Source organism: Danio aesculapii, chromosome 25 (assembly GCF_903798145.1).
Source record: "Danio aesculapii chromosome 25, fDanAes4.1, whole genome shotgun sequence".
Classification (NCBI taxonomy): domain Eukaryota; kingdom Metazoa; phylum Chordata; class Actinopteri; order Cypriniformes; family Danionidae; genus Danio; species Danio aesculapii.
Genome location: NC_079459.1, coordinates 4,881,048 through 4,899,258, shown reverse-complemented (window position 1 = coordinate 4,899,258; position 18,211 = coordinate 4,881,048). Strand labels below are relative to the sequence as shown.

Below are 18,211 nucleotides of genomic sequence, written 5' to 3'. Positions count from 1 at the left end.
CTAGCTGATTTAATGCTCTGAGGAGAAGCAGCTTCCACTCAATCACGGCAGTCGAGCTGTTAAATACCATATACCTATTCAGTATTCTGTTAGACATGCTTATGCTTTTACAGGCCAATATTGACCAATTCTGAAAAATGACCAATAATATATTTCTTAATGATATCCTATAATCACCATCACTGAATTGATGATTTGGTGGGTGGGTAGACAATTGGATGGATGGGTAGATGTTTGGATAGATAGATAAATGGATGGATGGGTGGGAAGACAAATGGATGGAAGGGTGGGTGGATGGATGGTAGATTGGGTAGATGGATGGGTAGATGGTTGAATTAATGGGTACAGATGGATGGATGGTAGAATGGGTAGATGGATGGATGGATTGGTGGGTAGACAAATGCATGGATGGACAGGTTGGTGGATGGATGGATGGTAGGTTGGGTAGATGGATGAGCAGATGGGTAGAGGGATTGGTGGGTAGACAAATAGATGGATGGGTAGATGGATGGGTGGGTGTATAGACAGATGGATCGATGGTAGATTGGGTAGATGGATTAGTGGGTAGACAGATGGATGGATGGCTGGATGGGTAAATGAATGAGTAGATGGGTAGATGGATGGATGGATTGATGGGTAGACAAATGCATGGATGGAAAGGTGGGTGGATGGATGGTAGGTTGGGTAGATGGATGAGTAGATGGGTAGATGGATGGATGGATTGGTGGGTAGACAAATGGATGGATTGATGGGAAGATGATGGATGGATTGGTGGGTGGACAAATGGATGGTAGGGTGTGTAGATGGATGAATAGATGGGTAGATGGATAGGTGGGTAGACAGATAGGTGGATAGATAAATGGATGGGTGGGTGAGTGGGTAGAGAAATGGATGGATGGGTAGATGGATGGATAGATAGATAAATGGATGGAAGGGTGGGTGGATGGATGGATGGATAGGGTGGGTAGATAGATGAGTAGATGGGTAGATGGATTGGTGGGTAGCTAGATAAATAGAAGGGCAGATGATGGATGGATGGACAGATGGATGGATGGACAGATGGGTGGATAGATGGATGAGAAGATGCATGGATGAATTGGTGGATAGACAAATGTATGAATAGATATATTAATAGAAGGATGGATGGATGTGTGGGTGGGTAGACTGATGGATGGAAGGGTGGATGGATAGAAGGATGGATGGGTGGATGGATGGATGGATGGATGGGTGGATGGATAGAAGGGTGGATGGATGGATGGATGGTAGGGTGGGTAGATGGATGAGTAGATAGATGGATGGATTGGTGGGGAGGGAGGTAGATGAATAGATAGATGGATGGGTGGGTGGGTGGAAAGGTGGATGGACAGATAGATAGATTTATAGATGGATGGACAGACACAGTGAAACCAGACTTAAATGTATTGTACACAGAGTCTAAAATTTGCGCATGTTAAAAAAATGATTTGACCTGACATCGTGTCAGACACACTTACACACTGCCTCTAAAAACCTCTTCCATCTTAAAAAAAAATTCAGATCCGGTTTGTTTTTTTTGCATTTGTATAAAGTGTGTGGAGTCAGTGGGTAGAGTCAGTGTGTGTGTTCAGCTGTACCTGCTGGAGCTCGGGGCTCTCTGCTGTTCTCTGCTCCAGCGGGTCTCAGACCGTCGATCTCCTGGAAGCTGCTGCTCTGTTTGCCCCACACGTGATGGATCTGCATGGCGGCCTCTCGCTCCGCAGCCAAATCCAGATCCTGCTGCGCCAGGTGAGCTCGCAACTGCCGGATCTCAAACTGTCAACACACACACATATATATGAAGTGTGGAATCTCCATGCTATCAGCTTTAAAGTTCACAACAGCTTTCTTAAAGTCTTTATAGTGTTTGTTTTGCTAGAGTACACTGTTATTCTTTAGGTGAAGCATTAATCTGTGCAAGTCAATATACTGAAAAAAAAAGTTGTTTTGGTAATCTTTAATCAAAGAATTTACCTCTGCATTTGGAGTGTTCCTTCTGTTGGCGTCAGTTTTATAAGGATTATTTTGGTAAAAACTGCATCAAAAACTCATTTGTTTGCTCAAAGAATTATTATTTTTTTTTTTTAAAACAAAACATGAAACCCATATATATATATATATATATATATATATATATATATATATATATATATATATATATATATATATATATATATATATACACACACACACACACACACACACACACACACATATATACATATATACACATATACACACGCACCTTTTTAATTCTTAATGAAACTAAATTAAAAATAGAACATTCAAATAAAATAAAATAGTAATAAACTAAATCTGCTCATTTGAGTAGTGATCTCCAAAAGACTGTATTTATTCATGGTTTAGTTGTTTATGTTATATTAGGCATGTTTAGGATATGTAATCTTATTTTGCTGTATAAACAGGAATGACCATTGCAAAGTTCAAATATATTAAATTCATAAATACTAATTATACCTTAATTATATATCTTTATTTTTAAAATCTATTTTATGCAAAGACTACAATAATTTTCAATAATTTAATACATCAATGTTAATATATTTACTTTTTTAACACTGTCTTTATTGATTTTAGTAGCATTTTAGTATAAATACAGTTCAAATCAGAATTATTAGCCCCTCTGTTTATTTCCCCAATTTCTGTTTAACACATTTCTAAACATAATAGTTTTACTAACTCATTTCTAATAACTGATTTATTTTATCTTCACCATGATGACAGTAAATAATATTTGACTAGATATTTTTCAAGACACTTCTATACAGCTTAAAGTGACATTTAAAGGGTTAACTAGGTTAATTAGGCAGGTTAGGGTAATTAGGCAAGTTATTGTATAACAATGGTTTGTTCTATAGACTATCGAAAACAAATATACTGTAGCTTAAAGGGGCTAATAATATTGACCTTGAAATGGTTCATACAAAATTTAAAACTGCTTTTATTCTAGCTGAAATAAAACAAATAAGACTTTCTCCAGAGGAAAAAATATTATCAGACATACTGTGAAAATTTCCTGAATCTGTTAAACATCATTTGGGAAATATTTAAAAAAGAAAAAAAAAAAACTTAAAGGGGGCTCATAATTCTGACTTCAACTGTGTGTGTGTGTGTGTGTATGTATATATATATATAAGTATACTTATATAAGTATAAGTAAACGCGTGTACAGTACTTGCACATACATTATAAGGTTACATCTTATAACAACAACACTATATCAATAGCAGGTGATACAAGTTATACAGAGAGAATATTTGTATCAGCTTCCTTCAGGAATCCTACAAAGGGATTTCAAATTTTGAAAAACTTTTCAGGTTTTCTCTTGACTAAGTAAATTTTTGTAAAGCCAAACAATCAAACAATCCCACAACCATCGTCCAAAATGCAGGATTTCAGTATTTTTCCAAAAACCGGCTATTATAAGTTTAGCCTGTAATAAAGTTTACAGTTTCTCATCTGAACTAGTAAAAGGTCTTGTAATAGGACAGATATTTAGAATACAAAGTTAATACATCTGAGTAGATCCTGTTTTAATACCACAGATAAAAAGTTGAGAATTTCTAATCTAAGATGAACACAACATTACAGTGTTTATTTATCTTTGTTAACATTAGTTAATAAAAATGTGTTCATGTTTACAAGCACAAATTTACCTTTAATAACGCATTAGAAAAATGATGAATAAATGCTGTACAAATATTGGTCATTTACAGTATGTGTTAGTAAACAAAGCTAACATTAACCAATCAAACCTTACTGTACAGTGGGAGACATTTTGTGAATAAACTAGTTTGTGTTAGTTGACGAGGATTTAGCTTTTATTAATTTCATTTAATTTACACAAAAATAACTAACTAAATTAAGGAAAACTGTAAAGACAAACCATGTCACTGAATCTAAAATACAAACATTAAAAATAACACACACACAACAGTAGCATCCCATGATCCTAAACACTGAAACACATCCAATACATTTGCTTTGTAGTTGAATCAGTGCGCTGATATGGACAGACCTCAGATCAGTCGTTTCTATCATCTATCACAGTGTTATCTATTGTTTCCCCCCAGAAGGAGCATATGTACAGTAGTGTGTGTATTATGTAGATTGATCAGTGTGTGTTCTGTCTGCCGGACGCCTCATGTCTCTGCTTTATGTAATGCTCTGGCTTGGATTGCAGTGTGAAACACGGGTTTGCATCATCCAGCAAGACCCCGTCAGAAATAAAGCATGAGCTCGGTGTGCTTTAAAATACGAGAGACATTTATTACACATGATGCTGTTCAGTTTATATTCATCAATGACTGGACATTATTCTGAGTGGACAAAAACACAAGTCACTGTCATTAATATAATATAATATAATATAATATAATATAATATAATATAATATAATATAATATAATAATTATTTAATATAAAATAATATAATTAGTATTTAATATAATATAATTTAATATATAATTTAATATAAATTAATATAATTTAATATAATAATTTAAAATAATAACATATTTATTATTTAATATAATATAATTGAATATAATAACATAATTATTATTTAATATGATATACTTTAATGTAAGATAATATAATGTAATGTAATACAATATAATATAATTTAATATATAATTCAATATAATAACAACATAATTATTATTTAATATAATATATAATAGTGATTGCATGTTTGAGTGCTGCCCTCTGCTGTTTAAACACACACATAACATACAGTTGAAATGATTAGCCCTGCAGTGTTGATGCTTATTCAATTATTTCCCTAACATTAACATTTGCTAGAAATAGTACCTGCATCTTTTTGAATGGTATGAGTATATAAAAATACTACATTTAATGAATTAGTACTAGTATCTAATGTATACATCTTACCATGCATGTATGACTACATAATGATCAGTGTTCTTACACTTTAGAAAAGTAATTTATTACTAATTATATCATTAAAATTGCATTTAAATCACGCTTATAATTACATAACTTAATTAATAAGTATATTCATTTCTTGACTCAGTACTACTCCAAATCCCTATAAATGTCAATGCACAGTCAATAGAAATTAAACTCTGTTTACGGTTTTAATATACATTTAGTCAAACCGGACCACATACGTTCTTTTTCAATTATGTATCAAAACAAATGAATGGAATTATTATGCTTACCGGTGCAATCGTCTTCATAAATGTAGAATAAAATACAGACATTTTGCGAAACATTTGTGTTACAAACCCTTTTATTGTATTTCTAATGTTAACATTGAGCTGTTGTAGTGTGTACTCACGGCCTGCTCCTGGCAGATCTGTGTGAGTCTCTCCAGCTGCTCTTCTCTCACTGCTTTGCTTTTCTCGTACTGCTGGATCTCCAGCTCCATCTCCACCTTCACCTGCAGCACATACGCTACACACACACACACCAGAGTCAAAACACTTCTATGGCAGACCATCTGAACTGCTTAGAAAATGCTTAGAAAACAGCTTTTTTATTTATTTTTTTTATTTTATATATATATATATATTCAATATCCATCTATCTATCCATCTCTCATAATATTTATATATATGCATGCATGTGTGTGTGTGTGTGTGTGTGTGTTTGTTTAAAAAAAGTATTATGAAAAACAAACAAAAAGTATTGGCAACAATGAAAAAAGCTATAACCCATAAATGGTATAAAGAAGAGCCACCAACTAAAGATGAATGGTTCAAAATAAAAATAAATAAATAAATGATTAAAACAAATGTAAATGGCTGGCTTTCTCCAAAACCACAATATAATTATTCATAATTTAACATTTACATAATTATGAAGGTGATGAATCATCGAGAGAATGTTCATATATATATATATAATCAAATACACATATTTACATTAATACATACAGAAGACTTAATTGACTTTTTAGTTTTGTTAAGTTTTCATTGAAATTTACTAGGCAAATAATATTCGCAAACAAATGACTGAAAAACTATGAAATGAATAAATAATGAGAATAAAGCCCAAAGTAAAGGGTCAGTAAATGTTCTGCTGGCTGTAGTTCAGTGTTGGTCCAGCAGGTGTCAGTCAGAAACCCCTGACGGTCACAGTGTTCAGTCCTCTGACCACTGCTGGACTCAACACTACTAACTGTTATTATTATTAACAAAAAGAAGATTTTATCAACACATTACTACAGTTATAATAATTCATTTCTAATAACTGATTTCTTTCATCTTTAGCCTGACGACAGCACATAATAATTTACTAGATAATTTTTCAAGATACTTGATATAGGTTAATTCCACAAGTTAGTGTAATTAGGCAAAATCGTTAATGATGGTTTGTTCTGTAGACAATCAGAAGAAATATTGCTTAAGGGGGCTAATAATGTTGACCTTAAAATGGGTTTTAAAAAAATGCTTTAATTAAAACAAATAAAACTTTCACCAGAAGAAAAAAATATAGAAAATACTGTAAAAAAAATTCCTTGCTCTGTTAAAGATCACTTGGGAAATTTTAGAAAAAAAAAACACAGGAGGGCGAATCATTTATTTATATATATATATATATATATATATATATATATATATATATATATATATATATATATATATATATATATATATATATATATATATATATATATATTCGCCCTATATATATATAGTTGATATTAGGCATGGCCCGGTATAAGTAAGCACAAGTCAGGCTGGATTATTCAAATGAATCATTGCCTTCTGCTGTCTTCATTTGTTTCAAAAACACATTTCTTTACAATTTAAAACGCCATCTTTGGATATCTTTTCTGCAGGAGATAATGTTAAAAACACACACACACACACACAAAATCTTACACGTACCTTAGGAACAGTATAGCACAAAATTTGGCGGTTTTAAAACCTTGACTTTTCCAAACCGCGGTATACCTTGAAAACGGTTATCGTCCCATGTCTAATATATATATATATATAAAATGAAAGGTAACTAGTAACTATTTACTTGAGTAATTTTTTCATCAGATACTTTTTTACTTTTACTCGATTAACTTTTAAGATTGTTACTTTTACTTCAGTAAAAAATTCCACTAGTTCTTGTACTTTTACTTGAGTTTAGATTTTGGCTACTCTACCCACCTCTGAACTACATGCTTTTATTAAATTTTTTATTGCACTTATTTATTTTATTGTTTTTATATGGTTTACCATTTTGTTTTGGCATTTATGTTTGCTTGTTTATTATTTTACAATTATTTGTTTACTGCTTTTTTATTTTATTCTTTGTTGTTTAACCAATTTTTGACATTTCTTTTAATGGTTTTACTTAACTAATAACCGTTTAGTATTGTTAGCTCAAATTAGGGTTGTCATGATACTTGAATTCGATACCAATAGGTACTAAAATTGTAAAAACGTCCATTTACTGCGAACATTTGAACCAATCAGCGTGCTCTTTTGTGAATGAGGTGCAACTATATTAATAAGCATGATAGCTTCAAAGACAATTGGAATTAAAACAAATAGAAGAAGAATTATTTGGAGACATGGGTCGTCAATGAAGGTTGTTTCTCTGTTTTTCCAGAATGAGGGCACAGCTTGTGTGGAGTACAGTCTGCTAACACACGACAGTAATATGTTTGTAAGGAACATTTTTTACCAGAGAGCTTTTTGCATCTGGTAATGGTGAAATCCAGATTTGCCACTCGTCTTCTTTTAAAAAAAGACGCGGCTCCAGTTGCTGTTGATTGTCCGGTGTCTACAGATTTGGTAAGTGTGTGATCAGTGTTCTTTGTTTATGTTTATGATGGCAAAGTTAGTTAGTATCGTCAGCAGTACTCTTTCAGTTTTTAAAGACATACTTTAGTCAAAAAGATTTACACCATGGTAACATCACTACAATATTATGGACTGAAAGATCCACTGTGAATGCTGCTCTCCGAATGTAAACATGTAAACACCCTAATCAAACTATTACCGTCATGTAGGATTTTCAACGTGTATGATTCTGTGTAACGAGTCTGTGTATTGAGAAATGCTGAGGGTTTTTTTCTCCCATTCGGTGTGCAGTATCAAATTCTATTAAACAACACTCTTCCAGCAGTTCCTCAAATCCAATATCTCGTTTGTCACGGGGGGCATGCATGAAATGTTCCTGAATGAAAGTAAAAATGCCAAACTGCAGTTAAAGTCCACAAATTAAGAATGAAACACCCTAAATTACATGAAAATCCGTTAAAATGGCGTTAATCGAATTATGTGCTGTAACATGTAAAACAGGATTATGAAAGGAACATTCAAAAAGCAACTCATGTAAACACCATAATCATAATATTGTCTTATTCAGATTAAGGCAAATAATTTGAATACTGATGTCCATGTAAAAGTAGTCACTGTCTGTCTCCCCTGCGTCTGTATTGTTCCCTCTTTCACCACGCGACACTCCCACCTAAACAAAGCTGGACTTACCCACTGAACTGAAATTTTTCAAACTAAAGGTGTGAAAACACCCAGCTGAGATGGGGGGTTTCATGACCCTTTAAAACTGCGATTCATTAGTGGATTGCTCGTATGTCAACTTATAGACAAACCAGCTGATCGACGCGACTTTAAAACACTCCAGTGTCCCTGTATCTGTGTTTACACTTGAGTTTGGTGAACCAATAACCTTCACGGCCAATCACAGTCATTTCTGTTGAGCATGTCAACACAATGGCAAATCAGCACTGTTTAAGAATACCGATTGGTATTGAATTCCAGTATCGTGACCACCCTAGCTCAAATACTCTCTTTAAGAGACATATTTACTCACAATCAGAAACTAATAATACAAAAATAAATCGGAATAATTAAAATAATGTTTTTATATAAAATACTACTAATAATAATACTAAAAATATACTACTATTAATGATGATGATAATATAATTGAAGCTGTTACCGTCGATGATCCGCTTGACCCTCCAGATGCGCAGGGTGATGATCAGGCTGATGGCATCCCAGGGGCTGCTGGGACCATTGGCCACCGTGGAGGCCACCATTGGGGCCAGAGAGAGGACGATCACCGCCCCGTCGAACACCTCAAAACAACAAACAATCAAAGCATTATCAGACATGACAGCGACCCTCAGCTTGAAACGCGCAGAAGTGGCTTTCAAGATCAACTTTTAAATGGATGCTAATTAACTGAGCTTATTTATATATAAATATACAACTCAAATATACAGTAACAGTAAATATTTTGTATTATTTTCTACCAATATGTCATTATCGGTGGGAGACAATACCATTGATCAACCAATCTCAGAGCAGTAAACAGTAAGATCAGCCAATGGCAGAGCAATGAATGGTAAAATCAGCCAACCACAGTGCAATGAACAGTATTTAAGTGAATAATATGATCAGCCAATAGCAGAGCAGTAAACGGTAAGATCAGCCAATGGCAGAGTAATAAATGGTAAAATCAGCCAATCACAGAGCAGTGAACTGTAATTAAGTGAATAATATAATCAGCCAATTGCAGAGCAGTGAACAGTAAGATCAGCCAATGGCAGAGCAATAATTGGTAAAATCAGCCAATCACAGAGCAGTTAACAGTAATTAAGTGAATAATATGATCAGCCAATGGGAGAGCAGTAAATGGCAAGATCAGCCAATGCCAGAGCATTAAATGGTAATATCAGCCAATCCCAAAACAGTGAACAGTAAGATCACCCAATCACAGTGCAGTGAACATTAACACCAGCCAATGGCAGCACATCTGTCAGCTGATGATGTGGTGTGACATTGAGAGTCACAGAGACTCATCCTTCATTGAGTTTCAAGGACTCGTTTCTTCACCGTTTCTCTAATGGGACCCCAGGGAGCTTACCTCAACTTTGTTCTCGATATAATCCCATATCCCGAGCACCACAATCCGAAACACGGTCTGTGAGAGAAAGACAGAGATGCAGAATGAAAGACACAGAAATCAGGCAGATTAACCAGAGATTAAAGCGCCTCCTTCACCTCCTTTAACTGTTAGAATGCCTGCAGTTTCAGCTTAAAATATCTCCTGGATCATGCAGGGCCTGAACACACACAGGCGCACTGCTTTTTTTTGTGCCTCTTTTATTTAGAAGATAGCACTGAGGTTATTTTATGCGGCTAAGTAGTAGAGGTCTGCATTCCCGTGGCTGTGCCTTGGGAGCCGCGAGACCCGACCAGATGTCTTGCGGCGTGGGAATAAACGAGAGCGGGCGGTCTAACAATATAGCGTTCTTGACACTATTTTGGAACGGCATATCTGTGATTTCCTCATTCTTACTGAGCACCGGTACACCCAGTGCTCACGACATGCGGAACACATGGACCAGTGCTTTCTGCACATTAGGCTCGGGCGGTATCCAAATTTCCGAGAAATGATGTGTTCGCAAACAGAAGAGCAAAACCAAAAACCACCCAGCTAGATGAGTCCAGACAGCCTATAACAATATATGTCTGTATAAACAGAGACACACAGCACCACGCTCTCTCTCAATAGCCGCATTTCCACTATCGGGCCAGTGCGAGCCAGGGCTTTAATCGGGCCAGGCCGGGCCAATAGCCCGGGAGGTTGAGAAATGAGGCCGAAATCATGTCGCGTTTCCACTGTCGGGCTAGTTGCTCGCAGCGCGTCACGCAAACACCGCCCCCAGAACGTCCCCCGAATCAAACGTCACACAACCCGTCACACAACCCGCCCACTTCAGCGGGAACAAAAAACTCAAATTATAACCACAAACACAACCTGGCGTCACTACGAGAGCTGGAAGATGGAGAACACCGAAGCGATTGCTTTTTTTACTGTTTGTGGTCTGTTGGTGTAAGGCCAGACAGCGATCCCTGGATAAGGACATTCGAGTTCGGCGGCATATACTTCGAACACAGATTTTGGCTGCAAAGCGAGTGAGTTGATCAAGCGCGATAGCAAAACAAATGTAAGGGAAGAAAGCATCTTGTCTCCTCTTTACCTGACAGGAAAACTCCGCCTTTGTACGTAACCCCGCCCCGAAGCCCCAGTTGGCCCTCCTTGGCCCAAGGTATTCGGCGGGCCGAAAAAGGCTGGACGCTGGCCCCAAGGAAGCCCCGCTTTGGCCCGATTACGCCCCGGAAGTGATAGTGGAAATGCGACTGGCCTTGGCTCGCCCTGGCTCGCTCGCTTTAGGCGCGATAGTGGAAACGCGGCTATTCACACACATACAAACACACACACAGCACCAAACAAGTGACACACAGCATCACACTCTCATTCACACACATACACAGCATCCACACGGATGCGCGCATGCTCACTCGCTTGGGAGCGATAGACCCCGTTGAAATTACACCAGAGTTACCGACCGCTCCCGCGATTTATTCGGAAATTTATTCCAGCACCGTAAGAAATCTGGTCGGCTCCCGCGGTACAGCAGCGGGAATGCAGACCTCTAGTTCATATTTACCATGTCTCCCTTCTCGTTCGGTCGAAACCCGAAATACTGCCAAACTGCAGAGGTTGAGTTCTTTTTCGAGACCAGGTCACTTGGTGCGCGACTCGCCATCTTACCTCACCTCTCTCTCTCCTCCACACTGTCCCGTGATGACAATCAGACATACACATTGTTAGGCATTAAATAAATAATATTTAACACTCGTCTCCTATATAAGTGCATTGTTTTTTATGACAGTATAACGATACTGAAACTGACACCGTTGCTATTTTTAGATCCAGCGGTATACCATATTACCGAATTACCGCCCAAGCCTACTGCACATGCATTTTATTCGCAGAGTCTGTGTACGCATCATCTCCATAACGGTCCTCAGATTCAAGAGGACCATGAAACTGGAATTATCAAGTCAGAAAACATATTGCAGTGGTGGAATTTAAACCATTCCCAGTTCCCTGCTCTGAGCAACCTTGCAAGGTTTGTCCTCTGCATCCTGGACACAAGGGCACCTACCGAGGGAGCATTCAGCCTTTGTGGTCAGATTTTGGAGGAGAGATGAGGAGGTACTGAAACGCTCATTAGTCAGTGACAGTCTTTTCCTGCATGGAAATTTAAAATAACTTGGGGAAAAAAGGAGATTTTGCAAGTAAGTAGCGATTTTCGTTCATTTTATTAATGGTTTATAATTTTTAATTCTCGTTTATTGTTGTATTTATGTATGCCTATTTCTTTTATTGGAAAGACCTTGACATTGGAACTTTTTTTTTTGTTAAATTGTTAGGTTAAACAATTATTTAACTTTGCAGTGGCCAACGATTATTTATTTATTTTTTTAAATAATTTTAAGTCACAGATTTATTTTTTTCTGTGACACTTTTCCTACTGCGTTCACAAAAAAATGTTATTTTTGTATTTTACATTAAAATAACAAATAGGCTGTGCTGTACATACATTCATTTTCATTTATTTTATTAACAGTCGGGTAGAAAATTACTCTAAGCGGCCAGCAGGTGGACAAAGACTGAATATACAGCAGGAGTGGTCAGGTGCGGAATAAAACCTTGCGGGAGCGGGACTAAAAAAACAGTCCTACGGAGACCTCTACTAGGTAGTATAGTTCAAATATGAAACATATGGACTGCACAATATATCATTTTAGCGCTGATATTACAATATGTGGACTGATCTACAATTGTCACATTGCAGGATACATATACCGTTTCAGCAATATAAAAAATGCTTTTCTTACTTCGATTTCTTGTCTTGCTTTTAGTCCAAATGTCAAGAATCAAGAAGCCTTTTCTAGACAAGTAAAAAAAATATATCATTTTCGCTTTGAAATTATTTTTTTGCTTGTTTTATGAAAAAACTGACTTTATTTTGGCTTCACATTTCTGAAAAAGAGACTTTATTTTTACTCGTATAGAAAAGTCTTCATGAATTAAGAATTTTTAGATAGACTAAAAACAACAGAAAAGCTCTATGTTTTTCAGTGAGAACACATGAGAATCATTTCAGTTTAACAATAATAAAGGGAAAGTTTACCATCTGCTCGTGTTTTATGGCTTGCAACTGTACACAATTTAAGCGAGTTTGAAGCATTTGGAAGCAAGTAATTATTACGTTTGTAGCTTAATTTTTTTAATCGTATTTAATTATATATACAATGAAAACTATATAACTTTGTGTGTTTGATTATTTGATTCCTGCAGATTAATATCATTAGAGCCCATTTGTATATTTGCTCTACTGTACGTATATATATATATATGTATATATATATATATATGTGTGTGTGCAGAAAAATATCGCTATCTAATTTTTTTCCAATATGGTGCAGCCTTAAACTGCATTCAATTCATAGAGAGGCAACGGTTTTGCTAAAATATGCACAATCCTACAGCCTTTCCAATCTTTTTTCCCAAACTTTGCAGATTGTAATATGTTCGTAATATTGATATTAATTTTATACAATAGTTCAACAAACAAGTAATGTTGATTTTGTCACATTTTCGACCATTTTGTGACAGTATTTTTCTGTTCTGCCAAAAGAAACACATGTAAAGCAGAACATTTGTGTGTCTTTGAGAAACACTAGTGATTTGTCCCTAAACAAATCATTTAAAAGTCAGTGATGCATTTATCAAGACATAAATCAGCCCTTTTGAACAAATCATTAAATGAATGATTCACCTACACATTTTTGGTGTCATTTTAATTATCCATGATCTAAACTAGCACAAAACTCTTCAGAATACAGTTTCATTATCAAAAATAGTGTTTAGAATAAGATATTCTTTGTCAAAAGCAGACCTCAAGCTCAACTAGCCACAATAGGCACTAAAGAAAGCTGTAAGTGTGAAAAGCATAATTCTGTGGAAAAACAAACAAACTGATGTTTCAGCACAATTGCATTCTGGGAAATCATCCATTAGAGAACAACCATCTGAGTTTGCGAAAGGCAAGAGAGAAGGCTCGGAAAGAGAAAACAAGCACTCCATGAACACAAACCTAAATAATGAGCTTGCAGGGGGAAAAAAAAGGGTACGCAAGGTAATTCCAAATCTAAGTGATATCCAGATATGTGGCCACAACAGAATTCACCTCCATCTTCATGGCCAAATAACCTCCGCAAAACCCATTTCCAGCCAGAATCATTTTTCCCCCTTTCATCTCGTCTCAGAACGCAGCTCATAATTTATCAGTGACCTGCAATATGTATTCATAAAGTCGGGAGCGGGAGAGATCTCATGGAAACACTGTGTTTTAGTGACTGCTGACTCAGGCGGCACACCGTAGTCTTTTTATCGTTTCTACTTTGCTCATTTTCTTCTCTCTCTCTCTCGGGCTGAAACACGTGACCAGAGTCGAAAGTTTTCAGGCGTTCATGTCTCTTGGCCTTTATCGATGAGTAAAACGTAGCTGAAGGAAATAAATGCAAGTCTGCTTTAAAAGAGCCAGAGACAAATGCAACTGGATCTGAAGGAATGGGAATCAATAGTGTTAGGACACACACACACACACACACACACACACACACACACACACACGTGCATGCGCACACACGTTTCCATCCTAAAATAAAGGGAGTCTTTTGCATGTTCGCAAAAAAATCCCTAAACTGAATTAGGTGCGTTTCTATCAGGTTTTTAGAGTGGCTGACTGTGTTATTGGTAACCAAGCAACCAATAGTAAATAAAACAAACAAAAGGAAGAGTGACATTGGTTTATGGTCGCTTCTTAATGGTTTATTCTGCAATGGGTTTCCATCCTAAAATAAAGGGAATCTCTTCTATGTTCGCAAAAATCCCAAAAGCAAATTAGGTGCGTTTCCATCATGTTTTAGAGTGGCTGACTGTGGTATTGGTAACCTAGCAACCAATAGTAAACAAGACAAACATTGGTCTAATGATCGCTACTTCAGAGTTTATTTTGCAAATGGGTTTTCCATCCTAAAAATTTTTTTTTTAAATTTTAAATTCTCTAAAAATCCCAAAAGCAGATTAGGTGCGTTTCCATCATGTTTTAGAGTGGCTGACTGTGGTATTGGTAACCTAGCAACCAATAGTAAATAAAATAAAAAGAAGAGTGACGTTGGTTTAATGGTCGCTACTTCAGAGTTTATTCTGCAAATGGGTTTCCATCCTAAAACAAAGGGAATCTTTTGTAAGTTCGCAAAAAAAAAAACCCCAAAAGCAAATTAGGTGCGCTTCCCTTAAGTTTTTAGAGTGGCTGACTGTGGTATTGGTAACCTAGCAACCAACAGTAAACAAGACAACATTGGTTTAATGGTCGCTTCTTAATGGTTTATTCTGCAAATGGGTTTCCACCCTAAAATAAAGGGAATCTCTTCTATGTTTGCAAAAAAATCCCAAAAGCAAATTAGGTGCGTTTCCATCATGTTTTAGAGTGGCTGACTGTGGTATTGGTTACCCAGCAACCAATAGTAAACAAGACAAACATTGGTCTAATGGTCGCTACTTCAGAGTTTATTCTACAAATGGGTTTCCATCCGAAAATAATAAAAAAAAAAAAATTCTAAATTCACTAAAAATCTCAAAAGCGAATTAGGTGTGCTTCCATTAAGTTTTAAGAGTGGCTGACTGTGGTATAGGTAACTTAGCAACCAGCAGTAAACAAGACAAGCATAAAGGAGGAGTGACGCATAAAAACTTTACCAATTAAGGGATTTTTATTTGAAATTTGGCATTTCCACCTCTCGTTTCTTATCCCATACTTCAAATCACACATTAAACGCAGGCAATGACACAATGCTAATTGGTATTAATGGGCCCAAAGTGTGCCAAGAAAATATCCCCCACACCATTACACCACCACCACCAGCCTGAACTGTTGATACAAGGCAGGATGGATCCATGCTTTAATGTTGTTCATGCCAAATTCTGACCCTACCATGCAAATGTCGTAGAAGAAATCGAGACTCATCAGACCAGGCATCATTTTTCCAATCTTCTATTGTCCAATTTTGGTGAGCCTGTGTGAATTGGAGCCTCAGTTTCCTGTTCTTAGCTGACAGGAGTGGCACCTGGTAGGGTCTTCTGCTGCTGTAGCCCATCCGCCTCAAGGTTGGACGTGTTGTGTGTTCAGAGATGCTCTTCTGCAGACCTCGATTGTAACGAGTGGTTATTTGAGTTACTGTTGCCCTTCTATCAGCTGGAACCAGTCTGGCCATTCTCCTTTGACCTCTGGCATTAACAAGGCATTTGCACCCACAGAACTGCCGCTCACTGGATATTTTCTCTTTTTCAGACCATTCTCTGTACACCCTAGAGATGGCTGTGCATGAAAATCCCAGTAGATCAGCAGTTTCTGAAACACTCAGACCAGCCCGTCTGGCACCAACAACCATGCCACGTTCAAAGTCACTTAAATCACCTTTCTTCCTCATTCTGATGCTCGGTTTGAACTGCAGCAGATCGTCTTGACTGCGTTGGGCTGCTGCCATGTGATTGGCTGATTAGAAATTGGCGTTAAAGAGCAGTTGGACAGGTGTCCCTAACAAAGTGGCCTGCACCACTGACTATAGATGAGCTTTTAGTTGGTCAATGGTGTGGATTACTTCAGTTGCCTCAAAATAGTAACGTGCCAACTATGCACCCTAACACACCTTTACTTATCTGGTTTAATGCACAAAGCACCTTACTAGATCACTTCATACTCACAATGTTATTCCATATTCAGTTTTTATTGTTTTCTAAAATGTTGAATTATGCACCATTGTAAACGTACGCGATATTAGCTGCACACCGGTCTGTTATTATTGACTTTTCCACGCAACACACAAAAAAACGTGATTGGTTGCATCACCTGTCAGTCATACGGCCTCAGGGATGGTCACATGACCACTGCTGAAAGTTTCAGGCGGTCCTGTCTTTTCATCTTTTATTGACGAATTAAACGCAAGTTGAAGGAAATAAATGCACGTCTGCTTTAAAAGAGCCAGAGACAAATGCATCTGGATCCGAAGAAATGGGAATCAATAGAAGTCAGCTTGAGAACACACACACACACACACACACACACACTTTTAAAGTACAGTAACAGCACTATGTGGAACTGTGTTCTTTTCCTTGGGTTCAATGAAGACGCCCCACAGCATAAACACTGAGACGAGACTCTGCATCAAATACTTCCAAACGTCCCGTCGTGGCACCATTCATTTGAAACGGAGTCTGTCGATAATTGTAAAAGCACCTATTTCTAGAAAGCCTGGTGGCGGAGTGTAAATCCCGACTGTCTCGAGTCAGCATCTCCACTCTTTTAGTGGCCTCTGACCTTTAAACGCTCACATCCACACAAACTTTTATTGCTGAGACACTGTGCTTTTACAGCTCTCAGAAGCATCTCCAAAAGTGCATTTATATCCACGGAGGCTTGAGAAGTCTAAAATAATTATCTTTGAATATATCTGAAATACTGCGTTTATTTGATGATGGTGCATTTAAACGTTTATTATATATATATATATAAATAATAGGGGTGACACGGTGGCTCAGTGGTTAGCACTGTCACCTCACAGCAAGAAGGTTGCTGGTTCGAGTCCCGGCTGGGTCAGTTGACGTTTCTGTGTGGAGTTTGCATGTTCTCCCCGTGTTGGTGTGGGTTTCCTCCGGGTGCTCCGGTTTCCCCCACAGTCCAAACACATGCACTATAGGTGAATTGGGTAAGCTAAAGCTCCCAGTGATGGGTTGGAAGAGTATCCGCTGCGTTAAAACATATGCTGGATAAGTTGGCGGTTCATTCCGCTGTGGCGACCCCTGATTAATAAATGGACTAAGCCGAAAATAAAATGAATGAATGAACTTTTATAATATCAATCAATAACTGAGCATTAAAGGGGATAGTTCACCCCAAAAATACAAGTTTCAAGTAGTTAACTACCACCTTCAAGTAGTTCTACACCTTTTGAGTTTCCTTTTTCTGTTCAACACAAAAGAAGATGTTTTGAAGAATGCTGAAAGCCTGTAAGCATTGACTTCTATAATAAGAAAACAAATACTATGAAAGTCAATGGTTACAGGTTTGTAACATTCTTCAAAACATCTTCTTTAATGATGACAGATTATGGTATTTGAGAACTGTCTCTTTAAATCAGAATGCCATCATAGGAATAAATACATTTTTAAATATATGTCATTATGATATATCTGCGTTTGGACCACAAAACTAGTCTAATATTGCAAGGGTTTATTTTTTGACCAAAATTACATTGCA

At 36.9% G+C, this 18,211-nt stretch overlaps 1 protein-coding gene across 1 annotated transcript in view; it reads right to left on the bottom strand.

Annotated features, from left to right (window-relative positions):
* The window catches only part of tmem266 (transmembrane protein 266), a 92,235-nt gene that overhangs the window by 8,423 nt on the left and 65,601 nt on the right, over nt 1–18,211 (bottom strand). The window contains exons 6-9 of the mRNA XM_056451495.1: nt 9,898–9,954; nt 8,968–9,106; nt 5,339–5,454; nt 1,614–1,791 (exon numbers count right to left, since the gene is read on the bottom strand). Of these exons, the coding sequence (XP_056307470.1) occupies nt 1,614–1,791; nt 5,339–5,454; nt 8,968–9,106; nt 9,898–9,954 (490 nt within the window). The remainder of the gene's footprint in view (nt 1–1,613; nt 1,792–5,338; nt 5,455–8,967; nt 9,107–9,897; nt 9,955–18,211) is intronic.